The sequence below is a fragment of the Oncorhynchus masou genome, chromosome 15 (genome assembly GCF_036934945.1).
Source record: "Oncorhynchus masou masou isolate Uvic2021 chromosome 15, UVic_Omas_1.1, whole genome shotgun sequence".
NCBI classification, from domain to species: domain Eukaryota; kingdom Metazoa; phylum Chordata; class Actinopteri; order Salmoniformes; family Salmonidae; genus Oncorhynchus; species Oncorhynchus masou.
Window position 1 is genome coordinate 43,414,756 of NC_088226.1, and position 25,009 is coordinate 43,439,764.

Genomic DNA, 25,009 nt, shown 5'->3' on the forward strand with positions numbered 1-25,009 from the left:
GTCACGGCTGCAGGGAGCATTGACAACTCTTAGGAGGAAGATGGGAGGCTTGGTCTAGAGATGGAACAGCAGGCTAGTCTTAAAACAGATGTCTAGTGACTTAATCCATAAGAGCTAAAGAGATCAGATTTTTTTTGTTACTTGTCAGTATGGGATCTCTAAAATTATGAAGGTTCTTGATGATTATAAGAGCATTCATTTCTCACGTGACAATAATGTCTCTCACTCCCAGGTCATCCGGGGGAGGTGAGGGAATGCAGATCCACCTGTCATCCCAGAGGAGGTGTAAGCTCACGTGTGGGAATCCCTTCCACTGCTGATCCCTTCCCTTCCCTCTTTCCCTCCCTCCCTCCCTACCTCCCTCCCTCAACCTCTGATGGCTCTATGGGGCTTTCTGATCCTGCACTGCTGGGTCTGGTTCTGGCTCTTGACCGGGGCCCCTGCATTGGCCAGCCTGCCCCAAGACCGCCCTGGGGGGCCCCTGGACTGGCTGCTGTCCGACAAGGGCCCCTTCCACCACTCCCAGGAATACACAGACTTCGTTGAGAGGAACCGGCAGGGCTTCTCCACCCGCTACAAGATATACAGGTTAGTCTCATATCAGGGTTTATACGTAGGGGGTTTACAGTTAAAGGGGTGAGTCTCCATAGCAGAGTTCTCTTACATACAGGAGAGTCAGACCACAGGTAGTCTGACGGGGTGATGGGAGAATCTAAAGTTAAATCAAATTGTATCAGTCGCATATTTGGTATAATGAAATGCTTGTGTTCCTAGCTCCAACAATGCAGTAATATCTAACAATACACCACAATAAACACATCTAAAAAGTAAAATAATGGAATTAAGAAATTTAGAAATATTGTATGTTTTTTAAATTAATATATATATGAAATGTGTTTGTGATGGTACAGTATGTAGATAGAATATGTAGTATATCTGAATAATACTATATGTACAGCAATGGTTAAACAGGATAGGTCTTGGCTAGAATGCAGTATATACAGTGCATTCAGAAAGGATTCAGACCCCTTTACTTTATCCACATCTTGTTAAGTTACAACTTTATTCTAATTTTGATTAAATCGTTTTTCCCCCCTCCTCAATCTACACACAATACCCCATAATGACAAAGCAGAAACTGGTTTATAGAAATATTTGCACATTTATTCAAAATAAAAAACTGATATCACATTCACGTAAGTATTCAGACAATTTACTCAGTACTTTGTTGAAGCACCTTTGGTAGCGATTACAACCTCGAGTTTTCTTAGGTATGATGCTACAAGCTTGGCACACCTGTATTTGTGGAGTATCTCCCATTCTTCTCTGCAGATCATCTCAAGCTCTGTCAGGTTGGATGGAGAGCATTGCTGCTCAGCTATATTCAGGTCTCTCCAGAGATGTTCAATCGGGATCAAGTCCGGCTCTGGCTGGGCCACTCAAGGACATTCAAAGATTTTTCCCGAAGCCACTCTTGTGTTGTCTTGACTGTATGGTTAAGGTCATTGTCCTGTTGGAAGGTGAACCTTTTCCCCAGTTTGGGGTCCTGAGCACTCTGGAGCAACGTTTTCATCAAGGATCTCTCTGTACTTTGCTCTGTTCCTCTTTCCCTCGATCCTTACTCGGGTCCCAGTCCCTGCCGCTGAAAGACACCCCCACAGAATGATGTTGCCACCATGCTTCACCGTAGGGATGGTGCCAGCTTTCCTCCAGACATGACGCTTTGCATTTAGGCCAAATAGTTCAAACTTGGTTTCATCAGACCAGAGAATCTCGAGTCCTTTAGGTGCCTTTTGGCAAACTTAAAGTAGGCTATCATGTGCCTTTTACTGAGGAGTGGCTTCCGTCTGGCCAATCTACCATAAAGGCCTGATTGGTGGAGTGCTGCAGAGATGGTTGTCCTTCTAGAAGGTTCTCCCATCTCCACAGAGGAACTCTGGAGCTCTGTTAGAGTGACCACCGGGTTCTTGGTCACCTAACTTACCAAGGCCCTTCTCCCCAGATTGCTCAGTTTGGCCAGGCACCCAGCTCTAGGAAGAGTCTTGGTTGTCCCAAACTTCTACCATGTTCTTGGGGAACTTCAATGCTGCAGAAATGTTTTTGTACCCTTCCCCAGATCTGTGCCTCGGCACAATCCTGTCTTGGAGTTCTGCAAACATTTCTTTCGACTTCATGGCTTGGTTTTTGTTCTGACATGCACTGTCAACTATGGGACCTTATAAATCATGTCCAATCAATTAAATTTACCACCGGTGGACTCCAATCAAGTTGTAGAAAGATCTCAAGGATAATCAATGAAAACAGAGGCTACTTAGGTAAATAAGGTATATCTGTTTTTATTTTGCAAAAATTCTCAAAACATGTTTTCACTTCGTCATTATCTGGTATTGTGTGTGGATATTGTTTTTATTTAATCAATTTTAGAATAAGGCTGTAACGTAACAAAATGTGGAAAAAGGGAAGGGGTCTGAATACTTTCCGAATGCACTGTAGATATGAATGGGTAAAACAGTGTGTAAACATTATTAGTGACCAGTGTTCCTTGACTATAGGGCAGAATACTCTAAGGTGCATGGTAGAGTAACCGGGTACTAGCCGGCTAGTGACAATGACCAAAGTTCAGTGCAGGGTACTGAGCGGAGGCTGGCAAGTATTGACTATTTTACAGTCTGATGGGCTTGAGATAGAAGCTGTTTTTCAGTCTCTTGGCCCCAGCGTTGATGCACCTGTACCGACCTTCTGGTTGGTAGCAGGGTTAAAAGGGTGTGGCTTAGGTGGCTGAGGTTCTTGATGATCTTCTTGGCCTTCCTGTGATAACGGGTGCTGTAGATGTCCTGGAGGGCAAAAAGTGTGCCACCGGTGATGCGTTAGGCAGACCGCACCACCCTCTGGAGAGTCCTGCGGTTGTTGACGGTGCAGTTGCCCTAGCAGGCGCTGGTACAGCCTGACAGGGTGCTCTGAATGGTACAGTTTGAGGGTCTTAGGGGCCAAGCCGAATTTCTTCAACCTCCTGAAGTTGAAAATGTGCTGTGGGGCCCCTATGTTGAGGATCAGCGTAGTGGGGGTGTCAGTGTCTACCTTCACAACCTAGGAGCGGCCCATCAGGAAGTCCAGGACCCAGTTGCACAGGGCAGCGTTCAGACCCAGGCTTAGTCCGAGCTTAATGATGAGCTTGGAGGGGACCATGGTTGAAGGCTGAGCTGTAGTCAATTAAATGCATTCTTACATATTCCTTTTACATATTCCTCTTGTCCAGATGGGTTGGGCCAGTGCGATGGCAATTGCGTCATCCCATGGATCTATTGAGGCAGTATGCAAGTTGCAATGGGTATAGTGTCGGGTAAAGTTTAGGTGATATGATCCCTCACTAGCCTCTCAAAGCACTTCATGATGACTAAAGTGAGTGCTACGGGGCAATAGTAATTTAGTTCAGGTACCTAAGCTTTTTTGTTTGGGTACAGGAACAATGGTGGACATCTTGAAGTAAGTGGGGGCAAAAGACTGGGATAGGGAGAAATGGAATATGTCCTTAAACATTCCAGCCAGCTGGTGGTCTGTGCATGCTCTAAGGATTCGGCTAGGGATCCCGTCTGGGCCGGCAGCCTTGTGAGGGTTAACACACTTAAATGTCTCTCACGTTGGCTACGGAGAACGACAGCTCACATTCAACAGGAGCAGTGTTTTCCTCGATGCGTGCAAAGGAAAGTTGTTTCTCTTGTCTGGGAGCAAGACTTCTGTGTCCGCGGCGTGGCTGGTTTGCCCTTTATAATCCGTGATTGTCTGGAGTCCCTGCCACATACGTCTTGTGTCTGAGCCGTTGATTTGCGACTCCACTTTGTCTCTGTACTGACGTTTTGCTTGCCTTACGAAGTGCATAATTGCACTGTTTGTTCTCAATCATATTCCCAGTCATCTTGCCGTGGTTCGCACTTTCAGTTTTCTACGAATGCCGCCATCTATCCACGGTCTTTGGTTTGGATAGGTTTTAATCGTCACAGTGGGAACAACATCTCCTATGCACTTCATGATAAATTTAGTCACTGTGTCAGTGTATAGATCAATGTTATTCCCAGAGACAACCCGAAACATATCCCAGTCCGTGTGATCAAAACAATCTTGAAGCATGGATTCCGATTTGTCAGACCAGCGTTGAACAGTCCTTACCATGAGTTCTTCCTGTTTGAGTTTCTGCCTATAGGAAGGGAGGAGCAGATTAGAGGTGTGATCTGATTTGCCTAAGGGAGGGCAGGGGAGGGCATAGATGGACAGAGTGGACCACAAGAGCCATATGCATATTCTGAAATGCATCAAAGCCAGATGAATGTTTTATCCACTTAAGTATGTTCAGTCTCATGTGGGGTTTAACCTCTAGCGTCGAGCAATCCCGTATCCGGGAGCGTAATCATAGCCTCAAGCTCATTACCATAACGCAACGTTTCCTATTCATGAAAATCGCAAATGAAATGAAATAAATATATTGAAACACAAGCTTAGCCTTTTGTTAACAACACTGTCATCTCAGATTTTCAAAATATGCATTAACCAAAGCTACACAAGCATTTGTGTAAGAGTATTGATAGCCTAGCATAGCATTAAGCAGGCAACATTTTCACAAAAACAAGAAAAGCATTCAAATAAAATAATTTACCTTTGAAGAACTTTGGATGTTTTCAATGACGAGACTCAGTTAGATAGCAAATGTTCATTTTTTCCAAAAAGATTATTTGTGTAAGAGAAGTAGCTCCGTTTTGTTCACCACGTTTGGCTAAGAAAAAAAGCGAAAATGCAGTCACTTACAACGCCAAACTTTTTTCCAAATTAGCTCCATAATATTGACAGAACATGGCAAACGTTGTTTAGAATCAATCCTCAAGGTGTTTTTCACATATCTATTCGTGGTGGCAGCTGGCTTCTCATCAGAAGAAAACGGAAAAATACTGCAGCTGGAGATTACTCAATAATTGCGACGGAGGACACCAAGCGACCACCTGGTAAATGTAGTCTCTTATGGTCAATCTTCCAATGATATGCCTACAAATACGTCACAATGCTGCAGACACGGAAACATGGCTCACTGGAGAGACGCTATCTGAAGCGGTGCAGCCAACGGGTTTCTCCACGCATCGCGCCGACAGAAACAAACACCTTTCTGGTAAGAAGAGGGGTGGGGGTGTATGCCTTATGGCTAACGAGGCATGGTGCGATGAAAGAAACATACAGGAACTCAAATCCTTCTGTTCACCTGACTTAGAATTCCTCACAATCAAATGTAGACCGCATTATCTACCAAGAGAATTCTCTTCGATTATAATCACAGCCGTATATACCCCCCCCCCCCAAGCAGACACATCGATGGCTCTGAACAAACTTTATTTAACTCTTTGCCAACTGGAAACCATTTATCCGGAGGCTCCATTCATTGTTGCTGGGGATTTTAACAAGGCTAATCTGAAAACAAGACTCCCTAAATTTTATCAGCATATTGATTGCGCAACCAGGAGCGGAAAAACCTTGGATCACTGTTACTCTAACTTCCGCGACGCATATAAGGCCCTGCCCCGCCCCCCTTTCGGAAAAGCTGACCACGACTCCATTTTGCTGATACCTGCCTAGAGACAAAAGCTAAAAAAATAAGCTCCCACCCTGAGGTCTGTCCAACGCTGGTCCGACCAAGCTGACTCCACACTCCAAGACTGCTTCCATCACGTGGACTGGGACATGTTTCGTATTGCGTCAGATAACAACATTGACGAATACGCTGATTCGGTGTGCGAGTTCATTAGAACGTGCGTTGAAGATGTCGTTCCCATAGCAACAATTAAAACATTCCCTATCCAGAGACCGTGGATTGATGGCAGCATTTGCGTGAAACTGAAAGCGCGAACCACTGCTTTCAATCAGGGCAAGGTGTCTGGTAACATGACTGAATACAAACAGTGCAGCTATTCCCTCCGTAAGGCTATCAAACAAGCTAAGCGTCAGTACAGAGACAAAGTAGAATCTCAATTCAACGGCTCAGACACAAGAGGCATGTGGCAGGGTCTACAGTCAATCACGGACTACAGGAAGAAATCCAGCCCAGTCACGGACCAGGATGTCTTGCTCCCAGGCAGACTAAATAACTTTTTTGCCCGCTTTGAGGACAATACAGTGCCACTGACACGGCCTGCAATGGAAACATGCGGTCTCTCCTTCACTGCAGCCGAGGTGAGTAAAACATTTAAACGTGTTAACCCTCGCAAGGCTGCAGGCCCAGACGGCATCCCCAGCCGCGCCCTCAGAGCATGCGCAGACCAGCTGGCTGGTGTGTTTACGGACATATTCAATCAATCCCTATACCAGTCTGCTGTTCCCACATGCCATTGTTCCTGTTCCCAAGAAAGCTAAGGTAACTGAGCTAAACGACTACCGCCCCGTAGCACTCACTTCCGTCATCATGAAGTGCTTTGAGAGACTAGTCAAGGACCATATCACCTCCACCCTACCTGACACCCTAGACCCACTCCAATTTGCTTACCGCTCAAATAGGTCCACAGACGATGCAATCTCAACCACACTGCACACTGCCCTAACCCATCTGGACAAGAGGAATACCTATGTGAGAATGCTGTTCATCGACTACAGCTCCGCCCAGCTCGGCATTCAACACCATAGTACCCTCCAAGCTCGTCATCAAGCTCGAGACCCTGGGTCTCGACCCCGCCCTGTGCAACTGGGTACTGGACTTCCTGACGGGCCGCCCCCAGGTGGTGAGGGTAGGTAACAACATCTCCTCCCCGCTGATCCTCAACACTGGGGCCCCACAAGGGTGCGTTCTGAGCCCTCTCCTGTACTCCCTGTTCACCCACGACTGCGTGGCCACGCACGCCTCCAACTCAGTCATCAAGTTTGCGGACGACACAACAGTGGTAGGCTTGATTACCAACAACGACGAGACGGCCTACAGGGAGGAGGTGAGGACCCTCGGAGTGTGGTGTCAGGAAAAAACCTCACACTCAACGTCAACAAAACTAAGGAGATGATTGTGGACTTCAGGAAACAGCAGAGGGAACACCCCCCTATCCACATCGATGGAACAGTAGTGGAGAGAGTAGCACGTTTTAAGTTCCTCTGCATACACATCACAGACAAACTGAATTGGTCCACTCACACAGACAGCATCGTGAAGAAGGCGCAGCAGCGCCTCTTCAACCTCAGGAGGCTGAAGAAATTCGGCTTGTCACCAAAAGCACTCACAAACTTCTACAGATGCACAATCGAGAGCATCCTGGCGGGCTGTATCACCGCCTGGTACGGCAACTGCTCCGCCCTCAACCATAAGGCTCTCCAGAGGGTAGTGAGGTCTGCACAACGCATCACCGGGGCAAACTACCTGCCCTCCAGGACACCTACACCACCCGATGTTACAGGAAGGCCATAAAGATCATCAAGGACATCAACCACCCGAGCCACTGCCTGTTCACCCCGCTATCATCCAGAAGGCGAGGTCAGTACAGGTGCATCAAAGCTGGGACCGAGAGACTGAAAAACAGCTTCTATCTCAAGGCCATCAGACTGTTAAACAGCCACCACTAACATTGAGTGGCTGCTGCCAACACACTGACACTGACTCAACTCCAGCCACTTTAATAATGGGAATTGATGGTAAATGATGTAAATATATCACTAGCCACTTTAAACAATGCTACCTTATATAATGTTACTTACCCTACATTATTAATCTCATATGCATACTTATATACTGTACTCTATATCATCGACTGCATCCTTATGTAATACATGTATCACTAGCCACTTTAACTATGCCACTTTGTTTACATACTCATCTCATATGTATATACTGTACTCGATACCATCTACTGTATCTTGCCTATGCTGCTCTGTACCATCACTCATTCATATATCCTTATGTACATATTCTTTATCCCCTTACACTGTGTATAAGACAGTAGTTTAGGAATTGTTAGTTAGATTACTTGTTGGTTATTACTGCATTGTCGGAACTAGAAGCACAAGCATTTCGCTACACTCGCATTAACATCTGCTAACCATGTGTATGTGACAAATAAAATTTGATTTGATTTGACACCTTGGGGAAAACGTGGAAAAGGTAAGCTGACTCCTAACTCCTCCACAGCCATATAAGGAGTCATTGCCATGAGGCGGTTTCAAAAAATGCGGCACTTTTTTTTATCTGGGTTTTTTCTGTAACATCAGTTCTGTGGCACTCACAGACAATATCTTTGCAGTTTTGGAAACGTCAGTGTTTTCTTTCCAAAGCTGTCAATTATATGCATAGTCGAGCATCTTTTCGTGACAAAATATCTTGTTTAAAACGGGAACGTTTTTCATCCAAAAATTAAAAGAGTGCCCCCTATATCGAAGAAGTTAAAGGTGTGAAGTAAATACCACTGGAAGGAAGGCCTTGAACACTTATGTGGAAAGACCTCACCTCACCCCTTTTATAATGATCTAGTGGAAACATTATTCACTTTACCTCGTTTGACTTCATTGCGGTTCCTTCAGTTCAATAAAGGCCCTTGGAGAGGAGTGAAGAACTTTCCTTTCTCTAGCAAGTAAACTAGAATGACAAAATGGCACCTACTTGTGTAGCAATTGTGGAAATGTTCTTATCTATGTAAATACATTTTTTTAAATCTATGCACCTAGACACCTACATTAATATAGCTATTGTGGGTGATTTAAAAAAAAATATATATATTTTTTAAGTAGATCAAGGTTATTACAAGCAAGGGCCCATATGCATATTCTGAAATCTGATCAGGTAAAATATGTTGATTACTTTAGTGCAGGGAAAGTAACTGATGATTTGTCACGCTAAACACAATTTCATATATTGGCTTGTTATATGAAATTAGTGGCAATTATGCCATAAATACCATTCATCATGGCTTGGAAGGGTATTGAACATGCACCAGGAAACTGCAGACGGGACTATGAAATCTATGGATTTGTTTTGGGTGTTTAATGCGCTATGGTGATCGGCTTCCCGCGTTGAAGTTTTTTAAAATATATTTCTCCCCTGGCTAGTGCGGCCCAACCTAGCTCTGTGGCCTGAGCTTCATGGGTGGTAAGATTAATAGTCTTATTATGTGGCCAAGTGATTAGTAGGCTCTTAATACTTATTACTCTGCATTATCAGACAGTCCCCTGAGAGGCTACTGTCAGCCTCAAGGTTGTGTCTGAGGCACGCTAAATTACAACCAGTCCGTGTTTAATGGGGGGAATTTCCTGTAATTCTACAGCAAAATCTGTAGAATTACAGGAAATGAGCATTAAAACTGCCACATTTCCTCTCTGCCAAAAAAAAAAAGGAGTGTGAACAGTTTGGGATCACATGGGATGCGAGGTGGGGGTTTGTTACTACGCAGATAAGTGATAATATCCATTTGGACCAATGTCACCTAGGAGATTTTGTGTGACCGGACCTTCTCAAATAGTACTTGACTAGACTACCCCTGCCGTGTAGACATTGCTTTGCCGACTTTGCCAGACAACTTTTGGTTTTATTGTGGAATTGTGTGGTGGCCATTTTGTATTAAAGTGCATGCAGGTTGTACTAATTGCCTCTGTTAATATGTGGCATGCTGACAAGCATACATCCAATATGTCCACTCTGTTGCCAATTCCCAGAGATTGCAGCATAGCCAAACAGTCCACCACACTGTTTGTTGGTTTTCAAATGACCTCTCATATCTGACAATCTATTCCCTGGCCCATAACAGATAATTTCACAGCAAAAGAGACTTGAGGAGATGGAAAGTGACAATATTATTTTCCTGCCCAGTTCTGCTCCTGCAGAGTTTTGGATCTCTGCTAAATTATCATAATCCTCACTGACAGAGAGAAGATGAATTACCACAACTGGGTACTTCTAGTTACAGTGGTGGCGTGTTTCTACACTGCAGTAATGAAATCGCACCATCTCCTCCTGATTGAATTTGAAATAATTTTAATGAGTCCTATAACAGGTAAATGAAGGCTGTTTTCCTGTTTGGGGAATCACTCAGTGATTTAGCGAGTGAAACAGTGTTTCCCTCAGTCAACATGAGTAGAGACGGGGTTCCGCTGCACCACCTGTCCTAGACATCCATTGCCAAGTGACAGTTGCCATAGACAACAGGGTGTAGGCAACCGTAGGCTATGTGTGTGTATCTCCTTGTTTTTGACATATTGCATTTGAATAACATAAGTGGGTGTGTTGGTGCCAAATTGCATAGAGAAAGTCACAGGGTGAAGGACATATTTAGTTAAGGCTGCAATGCGTCAAATTTTAAACTGTCTTTTGGAAACCTGAAAAAGACCTTGGTTTTGATTTCATACCCATACACTCTTACAAAAAGGGGTTTCCAAAAGGGTTCTTTGGCTGTCCCCATATGAGAACCCTTTTTGGTTTCAGGTAGAACCCTCTGTGGAAAGGGTTCTTCATGGAACCCAAAAGGGTTATACCTGGAACCAAAAAGGGTTGTTCAAAGGGTTCTACTATGGGGACAGTTGAAGAACCATTTTAGGTTCTAGATAACACCTTTTTGTCTAACGGTGTTAGTGAGAAGGCTCAGTGCATATGTGTTGCTTTTAAATGAAAACCAAGGTAGATTCAGTATGCAGGCCAAGATACAGTATCCCAGTTCTCAGAAATCTCAGCTCTTATAATCTCCACTCCCAGAAATAGTCCAACAATGAGATGTGTGAAAATGAATTAACGGTATCGCAAATGAAACCAGTGTAGCTACGTACAGTACAGTGATGAGAGAAAGATATAAATAATAACTGCATGGTCTAGTATAAGGAAAGACAGCAGAACGCCGAAAACTGCACCTTGGTGAAATCCATTTCATCTCACTTCCCGGTGGACATGCCATTAGGTCTATGGGGGGTTAAGATAAGACAAAGGGGACAGAGGGGATTTGAGGCTACACTTTCCTTACCTGTTCCTTTGCTCCCTCTCTTTTCTCACTCCTCTCTCTCTCTCCTCACTCTTTTCTCACTACTCTCTCTCTCTCGCATCTCTTTTCTCACTCCTCTCTCTCACGCGTCTCTTTTCTCACTCCTCTCTCTCGCTCCCCTCTCTTTTCTCACTCCTCTCTCTCACGTGTCTCTTTTCTCACTCCTCTCTCTCCCCTCTTTTCTCACTCCTCTCTCTCTCTCTCTCCCCTCTTTTCTCTCTCTCCCCTCTCTTTTCTCACTCCTCTCTCTCCCCTCTTTTCTCACTTCTCTCTCTCTCTCTCTCCCCTCTTTTCTCTCTCTCCCCTCTTTTCTCACTCCTCTCTCTCCCCCTCTTTTCTCACTCCTCTCTCTCTTTTCTCTCTTTTCTCTCTCCCCTCTTTTCTCTCTCTCCCCTCTCTTTTCTCACTCCTCTCTCTCCCCTCTTTTCTCACTCCTCTCTCTCTCTCCCCTCTCTTTTCTCACTCCTCTCTCTCTCCCCCCTCTCTTGCGTCTTACGTGCAATACCTTTGAACTGGCGAGTTGGTGAGGGATACAATAGTATGCCAGTTGAAGAGGAATTTATATGTATGGAGTGAAAAGAGGTCAGGATTAATGGTTATGCTAGGTGTAACTGACTGACAAATTACTCAAGGGCCATGTCTAAAATTAGAAGTATATGCGTATATACTGTATATTTATTACACTGGATGTTTCATGTATGTATTTCAGAAAGCTTTTCCATAAATGGACACATGCAAATTTATATTATACAAAGTAAATGTATTGCTACATTACTGACTATACAAGAGCAGCTTGAAATTATTTGACATAATTCCACATTGCCCCATAAGAAGCAGGTTGCACTCAGGGTTTTTACCATGATTGAATCCATCAAACATCTGGGTGTGATGCTTTCCCTCATTACTCTTGCTTTAATGTGATATATCTTCCATCAAAAGGCCATCCTCCCTCCATCCATCACCTACAGCCCAGGATGTCCAACCTATTCTGATTATAGCAGACAAGCCTCCACTTCACACGGCAGTGCATCATTTAGTGCTAACCCGTACCTGTGAGAGTAGTTAGGGAGTGTGTGTATGTGTGTATTTTTTGTGTGTGTGGTGGAGGAGGAGAGAGAAATACATTGAAGTATAGCAATTCAAGACAGAGGGATGGACAGAAGAGGAAAAATAACTGTCAATAAGGCCTATGCTTTCCTACATGACATAACTTCTACTGTAGCCTCCAGCTAACTGACACAGCTGCATGTTCATTTCAACCTGACTCACGGAAATATTATCTGAACCTGTCAGAGCCAATTAAAATACTAGATACTAAGATTATTTAAACACAGCAGATTACTGCAAACAAAGTCTGTCAAGGCGTAACGGCATACGAAGCTCCCATCTCTAAGGTTGCATTCAGAATAATTTAGTAATGTTTGTCAATGTAAACAGAGGAGGATGTCACATCTACAGACAAATATTTCATGAGAAATATTTTGTTCAGCCGGCTTTCAGAACTTTACAGCCGCCTCCAGCATTTCCTTTGCTGCGCTTTTCTTTCTTCCCTCATTATGAGTTGTATTGAGTGTTAGAGATGGGCCGATGTCTATGGGTTTCACTGTCACTACACATTTCTGTCATGATGTGGTTATTAAGGAGAGCACCTGACAGCTGCTCGCTTTGAGAGCAGTCTCCTCCCCAGCAACATTCATCTTCCAAATGGTACCTGTTTTGGAATAACTCTCTATTCTCTCTCTCGCTCTCTTTTGCTCTCTCCTTTCTCTCTCTCTCTCTCTCTCTCTCTCTCCCCCCATCTCTCTGTCAGAACTTAAAGCTAATGATGCAGTGAGGCGAGGCAATGTGGTTGATGGCTGCCCCCGTAGATTCACCTCTCCCCTACTCTTCTGCCAGACAGACAGGACAGACTGACAGAAAATCATTAATACCATCACGTAATTAGTGAGTCTTATTTACCAAACAGCATCTTCAATGGCGTCTTATCCTCCCTGTCATCTCCTTTCCAGGGAGTTTGGGAGGTGGAAGGTGAACAACCTGGCTGTGGAGAGGAGAGACTTCCTGGAGTCGCCGTTGCCCCTGACACCAGAGTTCATCCGTAACATCCGTCTACTGGGGCGGAGACCCACCACCCAGCTTATCACTGACAACCTGATCAGGAAGTATGGGACTCACTTTCTGCTGTCGGCCACACTGGGAGGTAAACAAACCACTGTGGGAATTCTGTGGAAATGCAGGAGGAGGTATAGCTGTAAAAGTTGACCCCTATTAACTGATACAGTGTCATCTTTTTTCATCCCCCTAATGGTTAGGATAGGGGGTACGGTAATCTGATAATCTTTGTGTAATCTGTGAGTAAATTCCCAGAACCACAAAAATGCTGATGTTTAACAGATCTGTATCTAGATCAATTCCACTGACGGCAGGACATGCACAATATTGGTACAGCAGCCTATACGAATTCAGAAGAAGACCTTTCAAGAATGTGTTATCTACATCAATAAAGCCCATTTTAAAAACCTCAATACATGTACACTATAACCCTCAGCGACACTGCATTGTTGTGCTTTGATAGACATGTGGACAATGCCGTGAGGGTGGTTGCTCTTTACAGGAGAACAGCTTATTTCAGCTACAAAGCAATGGGGATGTCGGGGCAGCCAAGGGAATGGGTTTCCTGTTGGAAAGCAACACTTGTCGATTACCTCAGCCGGGCTCCTGGAAAGGTCGTAGTTATGAGTGGCTCCGTAAAATGCCCACACACACAAACACATACACTGCTGTGCTGGCTGATGCAATGTAACCTCCATGCTCTGGCACACAACCAAGTCAGACTAGTATGAGGAGAGGAAGATGAGTGCTTGGCCATGAGCCAGAGATGTGCTGCTCGCTGCTGACTGGGGTTATAAATTGATTGCCTGTCCGTGTTCTGGAACATGGGATATTAAGGGCACCTTTCTGCAACGGAGGAAGAAGAACACATAATACGGATTACGCCCTGCCTTTTCTCTGAATCTGAATGTATATTTAAGCAATAAGGCCAGAGGGGGTGTGGTATATTTAAGTAATTAGGCACGAAGGGGTGTGGTGTATATGGCCAATATACCACAGCTTAGGGCTGTTCTTAAGAATGATGAAACAATATACCACAGCGCTTAGCCGTGGTATATTGGCCATATACCACAAACCTCCGAGGGACCTTATTGCTATTTTAAACTGGTTACCAACGTAATTGGAAAAGTAAAAATAAACATTTTGTCATATCCGTTGCATTCAGAGCTTGAACCACCCAGTTTATAATTTACTACTATTCCACAGCATTGTTGAATAATAGTTTCTGATTGGCTAGAAGGGCACTCTAGAGTGGGCATTAAAACCAGATACTGTATACGCAACAGTTAGAAAAGATAGGAAAAGAAAAGATAGGACACCTGTCACTTATGCTCCCTCTCCGACCTCTAGGTCACCAGGCTGCTCGTTATGGCGCACACTTGTCACCATCGTTACGCGCACCTGCAGTTCATTAGACTCACCTGAACTCCATCACTTCTCTGATTACCTTCCCTATATGTCACTCCCTTTGTTTCCTTCCCTAGGCATCATTGTTTCCATTCCTGTGTCAGTTCTGTAACGTTGTACGTGTTTCTGATTATGTTGTGTTTATTTATTTACCCTGAGCTTGCTTCCTGACTCTCAGCGCACATCTTTACAACACCTCTGAAGTAGTTCCAACAATAGGCGCCTTTTTATCTTTCTTAAGCACTACACCATGCAGACCATACTTGCTACAAAGTTACAGAAAGCTAAACTAACAACCACACATACTGAAATTAGATCAAATCAAATGTATTTATATAGCCCTTCGTACATCAGCTGATATCTCAAAGCGCTGTACAGAAACCCAGCCTAAAACCCAAAACAGCAAGCAATGCAGGTGTTGAAGCACGTTGGCTAGGAAAAACTCCCTAGAAAGGCCAAAACCTAGGAAGAAACCTAGAGAGGAACCAGGCTATGAGAGGTGGCCAGTCCTCTTCTGGCTGTGCCGGGTGGAGATTATAACAGAACATGGCCAAGATGTTCAAATGTTCATAAATGACCAGCATGGTCAAATAATAGGTCTGGGACAGGTAGCACATCCGGTGAACAGGTCAGGATTCCATAGACGCAGGCAGAACAGTTGAAACTGGAGCAGCAGCATGGCCAGGTGGACTGGGGACAGCAAGGAGTCATCATGCCAGGTAGTCCTTGGGCTCAGGTCCTCTGAGAGAGAGAAAGAAAGAGAGAAAGAAAGAGAGAATTAGAGAGAGCATACTTAAATTCACAAAGGACACCGGATAAGACAGGAGAAGTACTCCAGATATAACAAACTGACCCTAGCCCCCCGACACATAAACTACTGCAGCATAAATACTGGAGGCTGAGACAGGAGGGGTCAGGAGATACATTGTCAATGCAGGTCCAATAAGGACAAATCAAGCTAAATAGCAATAATTTGTTTCTGCAGAGACTTATGATGTGTTTGTAAATTTCCACCAGTGTGTCAGAATGTGTTCTGGGTTGTTTGTTAATTCAGAGTGTTGTCAGATTGTCTGTTCGTAAATCCGGAGCATTCAGAGCACACACTGACCCTCTGGCTGAGGTGAAGGGTTGATCCGAGCGTTCTGACCTTGCAACGGCAGTCAAACACTCAAGCTAACTGGCTAAAGTTGGCAAGCTCGCTAGCTACTTCCAGACACAAATAAGAGAACACCCCACTCTGATAATTTTACTTACCCTAGCATAGCTTGTTTGCTTGTTAGCTTAATTTATATAGAGCCTAAGTGACTTTAACTGTGGTGCTGGCAACAATTTTATTAAATGTTTTTTTTCCTACATTTATTTACACTGGTGATATTCAACGAGGGTTGCGTGTTAGTATTTTTTGTATTTATTCTGCGCTCTGGCACACAGACGAGAGTCTCTGAGAATAGAGTAGATGGCCATAGTGCATTTACGAACGCACTGTTATTATTTTGCAGCAACTTCTGATGACTTAACGTGGCGAGTGATGAACCTGTATTTCTCCGGACCTTCAATGTTACAGTCATGACGCAAGTGGCGCTATGCTATCAATTCCTCTCATTTCTCTAGTTTGACCAGCTTTTTTCGGCAACTGTTGTTGAATTGGGTTGTTTTTCTATGCCAGGCGAAATTGTTATGGATCTATCCAAATAAATGCCAGTAGAAAACAGCCTAAACTAACGCAAATGCTACTTTGCTGATATTGTGGCTGTATTGTTTGTTAGCCATAGGCATTGTTTAACGTGACTGTGTTAGCCATAGTTAGCTAGCAAGCAAGGGAAAATAACATTGCCAACCAGCATGGCAATAGAATTAAAAAAAATGACCAACTGGGCAACAGACTAACAAGCAGGGTTTGTGGGAGGATGAAAAAGTATGAATTTATATAAATGGCATTTCTATTCTATACCAGTAAATATTTGCTTTAGTATTGTTTTCCTTGACTGTGGTATAAGCGGGATAAATGCTTCCACTCTGTACATTACCTTGGAACGAATGAAGTCTGCAGAGGGACTCTGCTTATGCATCGGCCGTCCGACTGAGTTTCCAAGGTAATGTACAGATCGGGAGCCTTTATCCCTTATATATACCACGGCTAAGGGCTGTGATGTGAAGCAGGGTGCCTGTATGCAGTTCTTAGCCGTGGTACAGTATATTGTCTATATTTCACAAACCCTTGAGGTGCCTTATTGCTATTATTAACTGGTTACTAACAGAAAAAGATCAGGAAACAAGTGTTTTTGAATCGTACTTGTGGTATATTGTCTGATATACACACTGCTGAAATGTTATTTCTCCCAATCAACATCCAGGACCCAAACTTCCTGGTTTATAATTGTTCATATACTACCAAATAGCACCTGGTAAATAGTCATAATCACTGGCAGTGAATAATACATTGATATTACATTTTATTGCCATTATTACTAACAGTTGGTTATGTAGTTCAGACTGTCTAAATAACACCAGCTGACATTTGTATAAACTGTTTCAATCATGTTAGCCATCAAACTTTTTCCCAACCTTTGTAACAAAGCCTGTTTAAACACCGTCAGCAAACATTGTCCCAACGCTGTCTTTCTGTTTGCAGGGGAAGAGGCCTTAGCGATATTTGTGGACAAGAGGAAGCTGAGTAAGAAGCCCGAGGTGAGCGACTACTCTGGCAACTCGTCTAGTGTTACTCTGGAGGTTCTGCACCAGTTGGCTGCCTCCTACTTCATCGACAGAGAGAGCACTTTGCGCAAGCTGCACCACATCCAGATAGCATCCACAGCCATCAAGGTAATCCTACAAGTTGCACTACATGCAGATCACATCAGACATACACACACAAACATACAGTACACACCCTGATTTTCAGACAGATTCACAACTGCAATCAGACTTCTGCAATCAGCTATTTCCCAACAATGCAGTAATATGCAGTAATTATAATAATATAGATAATAAATAAATCAAAAATAATAAAATAAAATATATGTTAAACAAATCAAAAACACAAATATGGGTTGAAAAACACGAGAATGTGGGTATTAGAAACACTGCTTATTAGAAACATTAGGAACACCTTCCTAATATTGAGTTGCACACCCCCTTTTTTCCCTCAGAACAGCCTCAATTCGTCAGGGCAGGGACTCAAGGTGTTGAAAGCATTCCACAGGGATGCTGGCCCCTGTTGAATCCAATACTTCCCACAGTTGTCAAGTTGGCTAGATGTCCTTTGGGTGGTGGACCATTCTTGATACAGACGGGAAAATGTTGAGCGTGAAAAACCCAGCAGCGTTGCAGTTCTTGACTCAAACCAGTACACCTGGCACCTACTTCCATACCTAGTTCAAAGGCACATTCTTTGTCAAAATGCCACACCTACACAATCCATGTCAACTATCTCAAGGCTTAAACATCCTTCTTTAACCTGTCTCTTCCCCTTCATCTACACTGATTAAAGTGGATTTAACAAGTAACCTCAGTCAGGGATCATATCTTTCACCTGAATTCACCTGGTCAGTCTGTGTCACGGAAAGAGCAGATGTTCTTGATGTTTTGTATACAGGTCAGTACCAGTACCTTAGTGCAGTGGTTGAGATAGGTTAATACATAATAACTGACTGGTAGTAGGATATACATGTAAAGAGGGCTGAAAAGTGACTGGTAACAGGAATGTATCAATACTACTGTTAATACATACAGTACCAGTCAAAAGTTTGGACACCTACTCATTCAATGGTTTTCCTTGCTATTTTCTACATTATTACTTTACAGAATAATAGTGAAGACATCAAAACTATGAAATAATACATATGGAATCATATATTGACCCCAAAAAAAGTGTTAATTAAAGTAGCCACTCTTTTCTAGATGACAGCTTTAAACACTCTTGGCATTCTCTCAACCAGCTTTTCCTTCACTCTGCGGTCCAACTAATCCCAAACCATCTCAATTGGGTTGAGGTCAGGTGATTGTGGAGGCCAGGTCATCTGATGCAGCACTTCATCACTCTCCTTCTTGGTCAAATAGCCCTTAAACAGCCTGGAGATGTGTTGGGTCATTGTCTTGTTGAAAAACAAATGATAGTCTCACTAAGCGCAAATCAAATGGGATGGCGTATCGCTGCAGAGTGCTGTGGTAGCCATGCTGTTTGTGTGTCTTGAATTCTAAATAATTCACAGACAGTCACCAGCAAAGCACCCCAACACCATCACACCTCCTCCTCCATACTTCACAGTGGGAACCACACGTGTGGAGATCATCCGTTCACCTTACTGCGTCTCACAACGACACAGAGGTTGGAACCAAAAATCGGATATCTGGACTCATCAGACCAAAGGACAAATTTTCACCGGTCTAATGCCCAATGCGTATGTTTCTTGGCCCAAGCAAGTCTCTTCTTCTTATTGGTGTCTTTTAGTAGTCATTTGATACTACCCATCCCGGATCCGGGATCGTGAATACAGCCTCAGGCTCATTAGCATAACGCAACGTTAACGATTTCTGAAAATCGCAAATGAAATGAAAATAATATGCCTGCTCTCAAGCTTAGCCTTTTCTTAACAACACTGTCATCTCAGATTTTCAAAATATGCTTTTGAACCATAGCAAATCAAGCATTTGTGTAAGAGTATTGCAAGCTAGCTTAGCATTTTGCGTAGCATTTAGCACGCACCATTTTCACAAAAACCAGAATCTTTGTGTAGGAGAAATCGCTCCGTTTTGTATATCACATTTGGCTACCGAAACGAACCGAAAATTCAGTCACCAAAACGTCAAACTTTTTCCGAATTAACTCCATAATATCGACCGAAACATGGCAAACGTTGTTTAGAATCAATCCTCAAGGTGTTTTTTCACATATCTCTTCATTGATATGCCGTTCGTGGAAGCCTGTTTTCCCCTCAGAATCCCATGGAAAAATACCAGCAGCTGAAAATGAAGCACCAATTTCGACGGAGGACACCGGGCGGACACCTGGAAAATGTAGTCTCTTATGGTCAATCTTCCAATGATATGCCTACAAATACTTCACAATGCTGCAGACACCTTGGGGAAACGATAGATAGGGCAGGCTCATTCCTGTCACATTCACAGCCATATCAGGAGACAATGGAAAACAGAGCCTCAAAAATCCTGCTCATTTCCTGGTTGCCATTTCATCTTGGTTTTGGCTGTAGCTCCTTTTCTAGGGCACTCACAGACAATATCTTTGCAGTTCTGGAAAATTCAGAGTGTTTTCTTTCCAAAGCTATTAATTATATGCATACTCAAACATCTTTTTGTGACAAAATATCTTGTTTAAACCGGAATGTTTTTCATCCAAAAATGAAATAGCGCCCCCAGAGTTTCAAGAGGTTAAGGCCTGATTCATGCAGTCTCTTCTGAGCAGTTGATGTTGTGATGTGTCTGTTACTTGAACTCTGTGAAGCATTTATTTGGGATACAATTTCTGAGGCTGCTAAGTCTCGTCTTATTATGGATAGTCTGTGGGAAAAGGAGAGGAGTTGTTAGGCATTAAACAGTCTTATGGCCAGGGGATAGAAGCTGTTTAGGAGTTCAGGAGCCTTGATGTGCCAGTACCGCCTGCTAGACGGGAGCATGGAGAACAGTCCATATCTCGGGTGACTGGATTCTTTGGCAATTTTCCGGGCCTTTCTCAGATACCGCCTGGCATGTACGTCCTGGATGGCTAGAAGCTTGCAGAATGTTGATCAGTAGGTGATGTTGAACTCATCTGAACTGAGTAGCTGATGAGATGAATGTTGTGACATGCATGCCATACCGGTAGATCACTGAAAAGGTATTCTGTTGCTACCTTGCTTTCCAACCAAGGTACATGAATAGACATATGAAAGATATTCAGGCACAATAGAAAAAATACACAAAAAACAAAACCTGATATGGAGGTACTGTATATACAGTGGGGCAAAAAAGTATTTAGTCAGCCACCAATTGTGCAAGTTCTCCCACTTAAAAAGATGAGAGAGGCCTGTAATTTTCATCAGGTACACTTCAACTATGACAGAAAAAATGAGAGAAATCTAGAAAATCACATTGTAGGATTTGTAATGAATTGATTTGCTAATTATGGTGGAAAATAAGTATTAGTAGTCTTTCGGTATTGACGCTTTGCCTTTTTAATTGTTCGTTTGAGGACAGCGGGATTTCTTATAAGTGTCCGGATTAGTGTCCCTATCCTTGAAACTAGTGAGGACGTTGCCTCTAATCCATGGCTTCTGGTTGGGATATACAGTTGAAGTTGGACGTTTACATACACCTTAGCCAAATACATTTAAACTGTTTTTCACAATTCCTGACATTTTAATCCAATTAAAAATTCCATGTCTTAGGTCAGTTAGGATCACCAATTTATTTTAAGAATGTGAAATGTCAGAATAATATTAGAGAGAGTGATTAATTTCAGCATTTATTTATTTCCTCACATTCCCGGTGGGTCAGAAGTTTAAATAGACTCAATTAGTATTTGGTAGCATTGCTTAACTTGGGTCAAATGTTTCCACAAGTTTCCCACAATAAGTTGGGTGAATGTTCAATTTTCAAATGTTCCATTCCTCCTGGCAGATCTGAGGTAACTGAGTCAGGTTTGAGGCTTCCTTGCTCGCACACGCTTTTTCAGTTCTGTCCACACAATTTCTACAGGATTGAAGTTAGGGCTTTGTGATGGCCACTCCAATACCTTGATTTTGTTGTCCTTAAAGGCACAGTCAACTTAGTGTATGTTAACTTCTGATCAACTGGAATTGTGCTACATGGAATTATAAGTGAAATAATCTGTTTGTAAACAACTGTTTGAAAGATTACTTGCCATGAACAAAGTAGATGTCCTAACCGACTTGCCAAAACTATATTTGTTAACAGGACATTTGTGGAGTGGTTGAAAAACGAGCTGACGATTAATGATTCCAACCTAAGTGTATGCAAATTTGCGACTTCAACTGTTTATGTACGCTCGTTGTGGGGACGACGTCATTGATGCAATTATTGAGAAAGCCGTTGACTGTGGTGGTATACTCCTCAATGCCATTGGATGAATCCCAGAACATATTCCAGTCTGTGCTAGCAAAACTGCCCTGTAGCGTAGCATCCCCGTCATCTGACCACTTCCATATTGAGTTAGTCACTGACACTTCCTGCTTTAGTTTTTGCTTGTAAGCAGGAATCAGGAGGATATAATTATGGCCAGCTTTTCCAAATGGAGGGCGAGGGAGAGCTTTGGAGACGTCTCTGTGTGGAGTAGAGGTGGTCTAGAGTTTATTTCCCTCGTGACAGAAATTCGGTGAAATTGATTTAAGTTTGTCTGCATTAAAGTCCCCGGCCACGAGGAGCGCCGCTTCTGGAGTAGCATTTTCTTGTTTGGTTATGGCCTTGTACAGCTCGTTGATTGTGGTCTTAGTGCCAGCATCGGTTTGTGGTGGTAAATAGATGGCTACAAAAAATATATATGAAAAGTCTCTAGGTTGATGGTCTGTCTACACTTTTTCATGAAGTACAAAGTGCGAGCAAGACATCGCGCACCAGCTGTTATTGACAAATAGACACACCCCCACCCCAGACATAGCTTACCAGACATAGCTTACCGGACATAGCTGTTCTGTCCTGCCGATGCATGGAAAACCCAGCCAAATGTATATTATGTGTCGTCGTACAGCCACAACTCTGTGTAACGTAAGATATTGTAGTTTTTAATGTCCCATTGGTAGGATAGTCTCGAACGGAGATCATCCAGTTTATTTTTCAGTGATTGCAGGTTGGCCAATAGAACAGATGGTAGAGGAAGTTTACACACTAGCCAATGAATTCTAGCCAGGCACCCCAATCTCCGCCCCCTGTATTTCCGTCTTTTGTTCACGGAAATGACGGGGATTTGGGCCTGGTCTACCCTTCGCGTTAGACTCGTGAAAGAAAAATCTTTGGAGTTGGATGTGGGTAATCGCTGTATTGATATCCAGAAGCGCTTTTCAGTCATAAGAGACAGTAGCAGCAACATTATGTACAAAATAAGTTACAAACAATGCAGAGGAAAAAATAGCACAGTTTGTTTGGAGCCCGTAAAACGAAAGCAATCCCCTTCGGTGCCATTGTAATGATTTACATAAGTATTCAGACCCTTTACTCAGTACTTTATTGAATCACCTTTGGCAGAGATTACAGCCTCAAGTATTCTTGGGTATGACGCTATAAGATTGGCACACCTGTATTTGGGGAGTTTCTCCCATTTTTCTCTGCAGATCCTCTCAGGCTCTGTCAGGTTGGATGGGGAGCGTCACTGCACAGCTATTTTCAGGTCTCTCCAGAGATTTTCAGGTTCAAGTCCTGGCTCTTGATGGGCCACTCAAGGACATTCAGAGACTTGTCCTGAAGCCACTCCTGCGTTGTCTTGGCTGTGTACTTAGGGTTGTTGTCCTTTTGGAAGGTGAACCTTTGCCGTAGTCTTACGTCCTCAGTGCTCTGGGGCACGTTTTTATCAAGGATCTTTCTGTACTTTGTTCCGTTCATCTTTCCCTTGATACTGACTAGTCTCCCAGTCTCTGCTGCTGAAAAACATCCCCACAGCATGATGCCGCCACCACCACCATGCTTCACCGTAGGGATGGTGACAGGTTTCTTCCAGACGTGATGCTTGGCATTCAGGCTAAAGAGTTGAATCTTGGTTTCATCAGACCAGAGAATCTTGCTTCTCATGGTCTGAGAGTATTTTACATGGCTTTTGGCAAACTCCAAGCAGGCTGTCATGTACCTTTTACTGAGAAGTGGCTTCCGTCTGGCCACTCTATCATAAAGGCCTGATTGGTGGAGTGCTGCAGAGATGGTTATCCTTCTGGAAGGTTCTCACATCTCCACAGAGGAACTCTGGAGCTCCGTCAGAGTGACCATTGGGTTCTTGGGCACATCTCTAATCAAGGCCCTTCTCCCCCGATTGCTCAGTTTGGCAAGGTGGCCAGCTCTAGAAAGAGTCTTGGTGGTTCCAAACTTCTTCCATTTAAGAATGATGGAAGCCACTGTGTTCTTGGGGACCTTCAATTCTGCAGACTTTTTTGGTACCCTTCTCCAGATCTGTGCCTCGATACAATCCTGTCTCTGAGCTCTACGGACTATTCCTTCAACATCATGGCTTGGTTTTTGCTCTGACATGCACTGTTGACTGTGGCACCCGATATAGACAGGCCTTTTCGAAATCATGTCCAATCAATTTAATTTACCACAGGTAGACTCCAAGTTGTAGAAACATTTCAAGGATGATCAATGGAAACAGGATGCACCAATTTCGAGCAAAGGGTCTTAATAATTATGTAAATAATGTATCTTTTATTTTTTAGGAATTTGCCAACATTTCTTAAAACCAGTTTTTGCTTTTTCGTTATTGTGCAGATTGAGGGGGGAAAAACATATTGTATACATTTTGGAAAAGGCTGTAACGTAACAAAATGTGGAAAAGGGAAGTTTTATTTTACCTTTATTCAACAAGGCAAGTCAGTTAAGAACAAATTCTTATTTTAAATGATGGCCTAGGAACAGTGGGTTATCTGCCTTGTTCAGGGGCAGAACAACAGATTTGTACCTTGTCAGCTTGTGGATTTGAACTTGCAACCTGTGGTTACTAGTCCACTGCTCTAACCACTAGGCTACACTGCTGCCCCTCTATGTTGTCTGAACATTTTCCAAATGCACTGTATATTCATTTATTTTGAAATGTTTCTTACCCTACACCCGAAAATGTGCATATACCTTTTGAAAATAGGAAAGAAAATCCTTCCCTATCCTTCATGTTTCTATATAGTGAAAGTCACAGCTGTTTCTGACAGAGCAAACTATGAATAACTACTATCAAAGTGCTCTACTACCTCAACCATAGAGCTTGTTGGGAGGTCAGCCATTTTGTATCACAGTCGATGTAATCACTCCTCATAGAGCAAGACGCGCTGCTTTGTCTGTTCTGTTGGGAGTAACTTTAATAGTGTGTATGTATGTGTGAGTGCCGGATTTCATATTTCAAAGGCAGAGATTAGTTCAGAGTGTCAGGTGAGAGCAGAGTGGCAGAAAGGTTGAGCAGAGGGAATGATTGACAATTTCCCTGACTAAATCAATGGTGATATCCCCACCTGACCCAGACCATGGTTGGCAGTGTGTCTGCAGAATGATGAACAATGAGAAAACATTTCTCGGCAGCGGGGCTCTCACAACGCCGTGAGGATTCATATTTATTTCCACTCAGAACAGTATTGCATTATATTCCCATTATGGCAGCATTGAATTTTTTATGTTTCCGCCCTGCTACTCAATCGATTGCTCTTTTTTGTCACACGTGCACTGTATCCCAGCAGTCTTAAAGCTACAATCTGTACCTTTCATTTTCAGTCTAAAGTCCTGCCCCGGCACTTGCCAGTAAGTCTTGGGCAATTGAAAAAGTGCTTACCACGTCATTTAAATAACCACCTTTCCTCATATCTTCCTCACCTTTGCTTCATCAA

General features: G+C 43.3%; 1 protein-coding gene across 2 annotated transcripts in view; it reads left to right on the top strand.

The window, feature by feature from the left end:
• The window catches only part of LOC135556279 (BMP/retinoic acid-inducible neural-specific protein 3-like), an 80,839-nt gene that overhangs the window by 47,869 nt on the left and 7,961 nt on the right, over nucleotides 1-25,009 (top strand). For both annotated transcript variants that reach the window (XM_064989352.1, XM_064989353.1), the window contains 3 exons: nucleotides 233-588; nucleotides 12,977-13,167; nucleotides 17,119-17,309. In XM_064989352.1, the coding sequence (XP_064845424.1) occupies nucleotides 377-588; nucleotides 12,977-13,167; nucleotides 17,119-17,309 (594 nt within the window). In that variant the 5' untranslated portion in view covers nucleotides 233-376. The remainder of the gene's footprint in view (nucleotides 1-232; nucleotides 589-12,976; nucleotides 13,168-17,118; nucleotides 17,310-25,009) is intronic.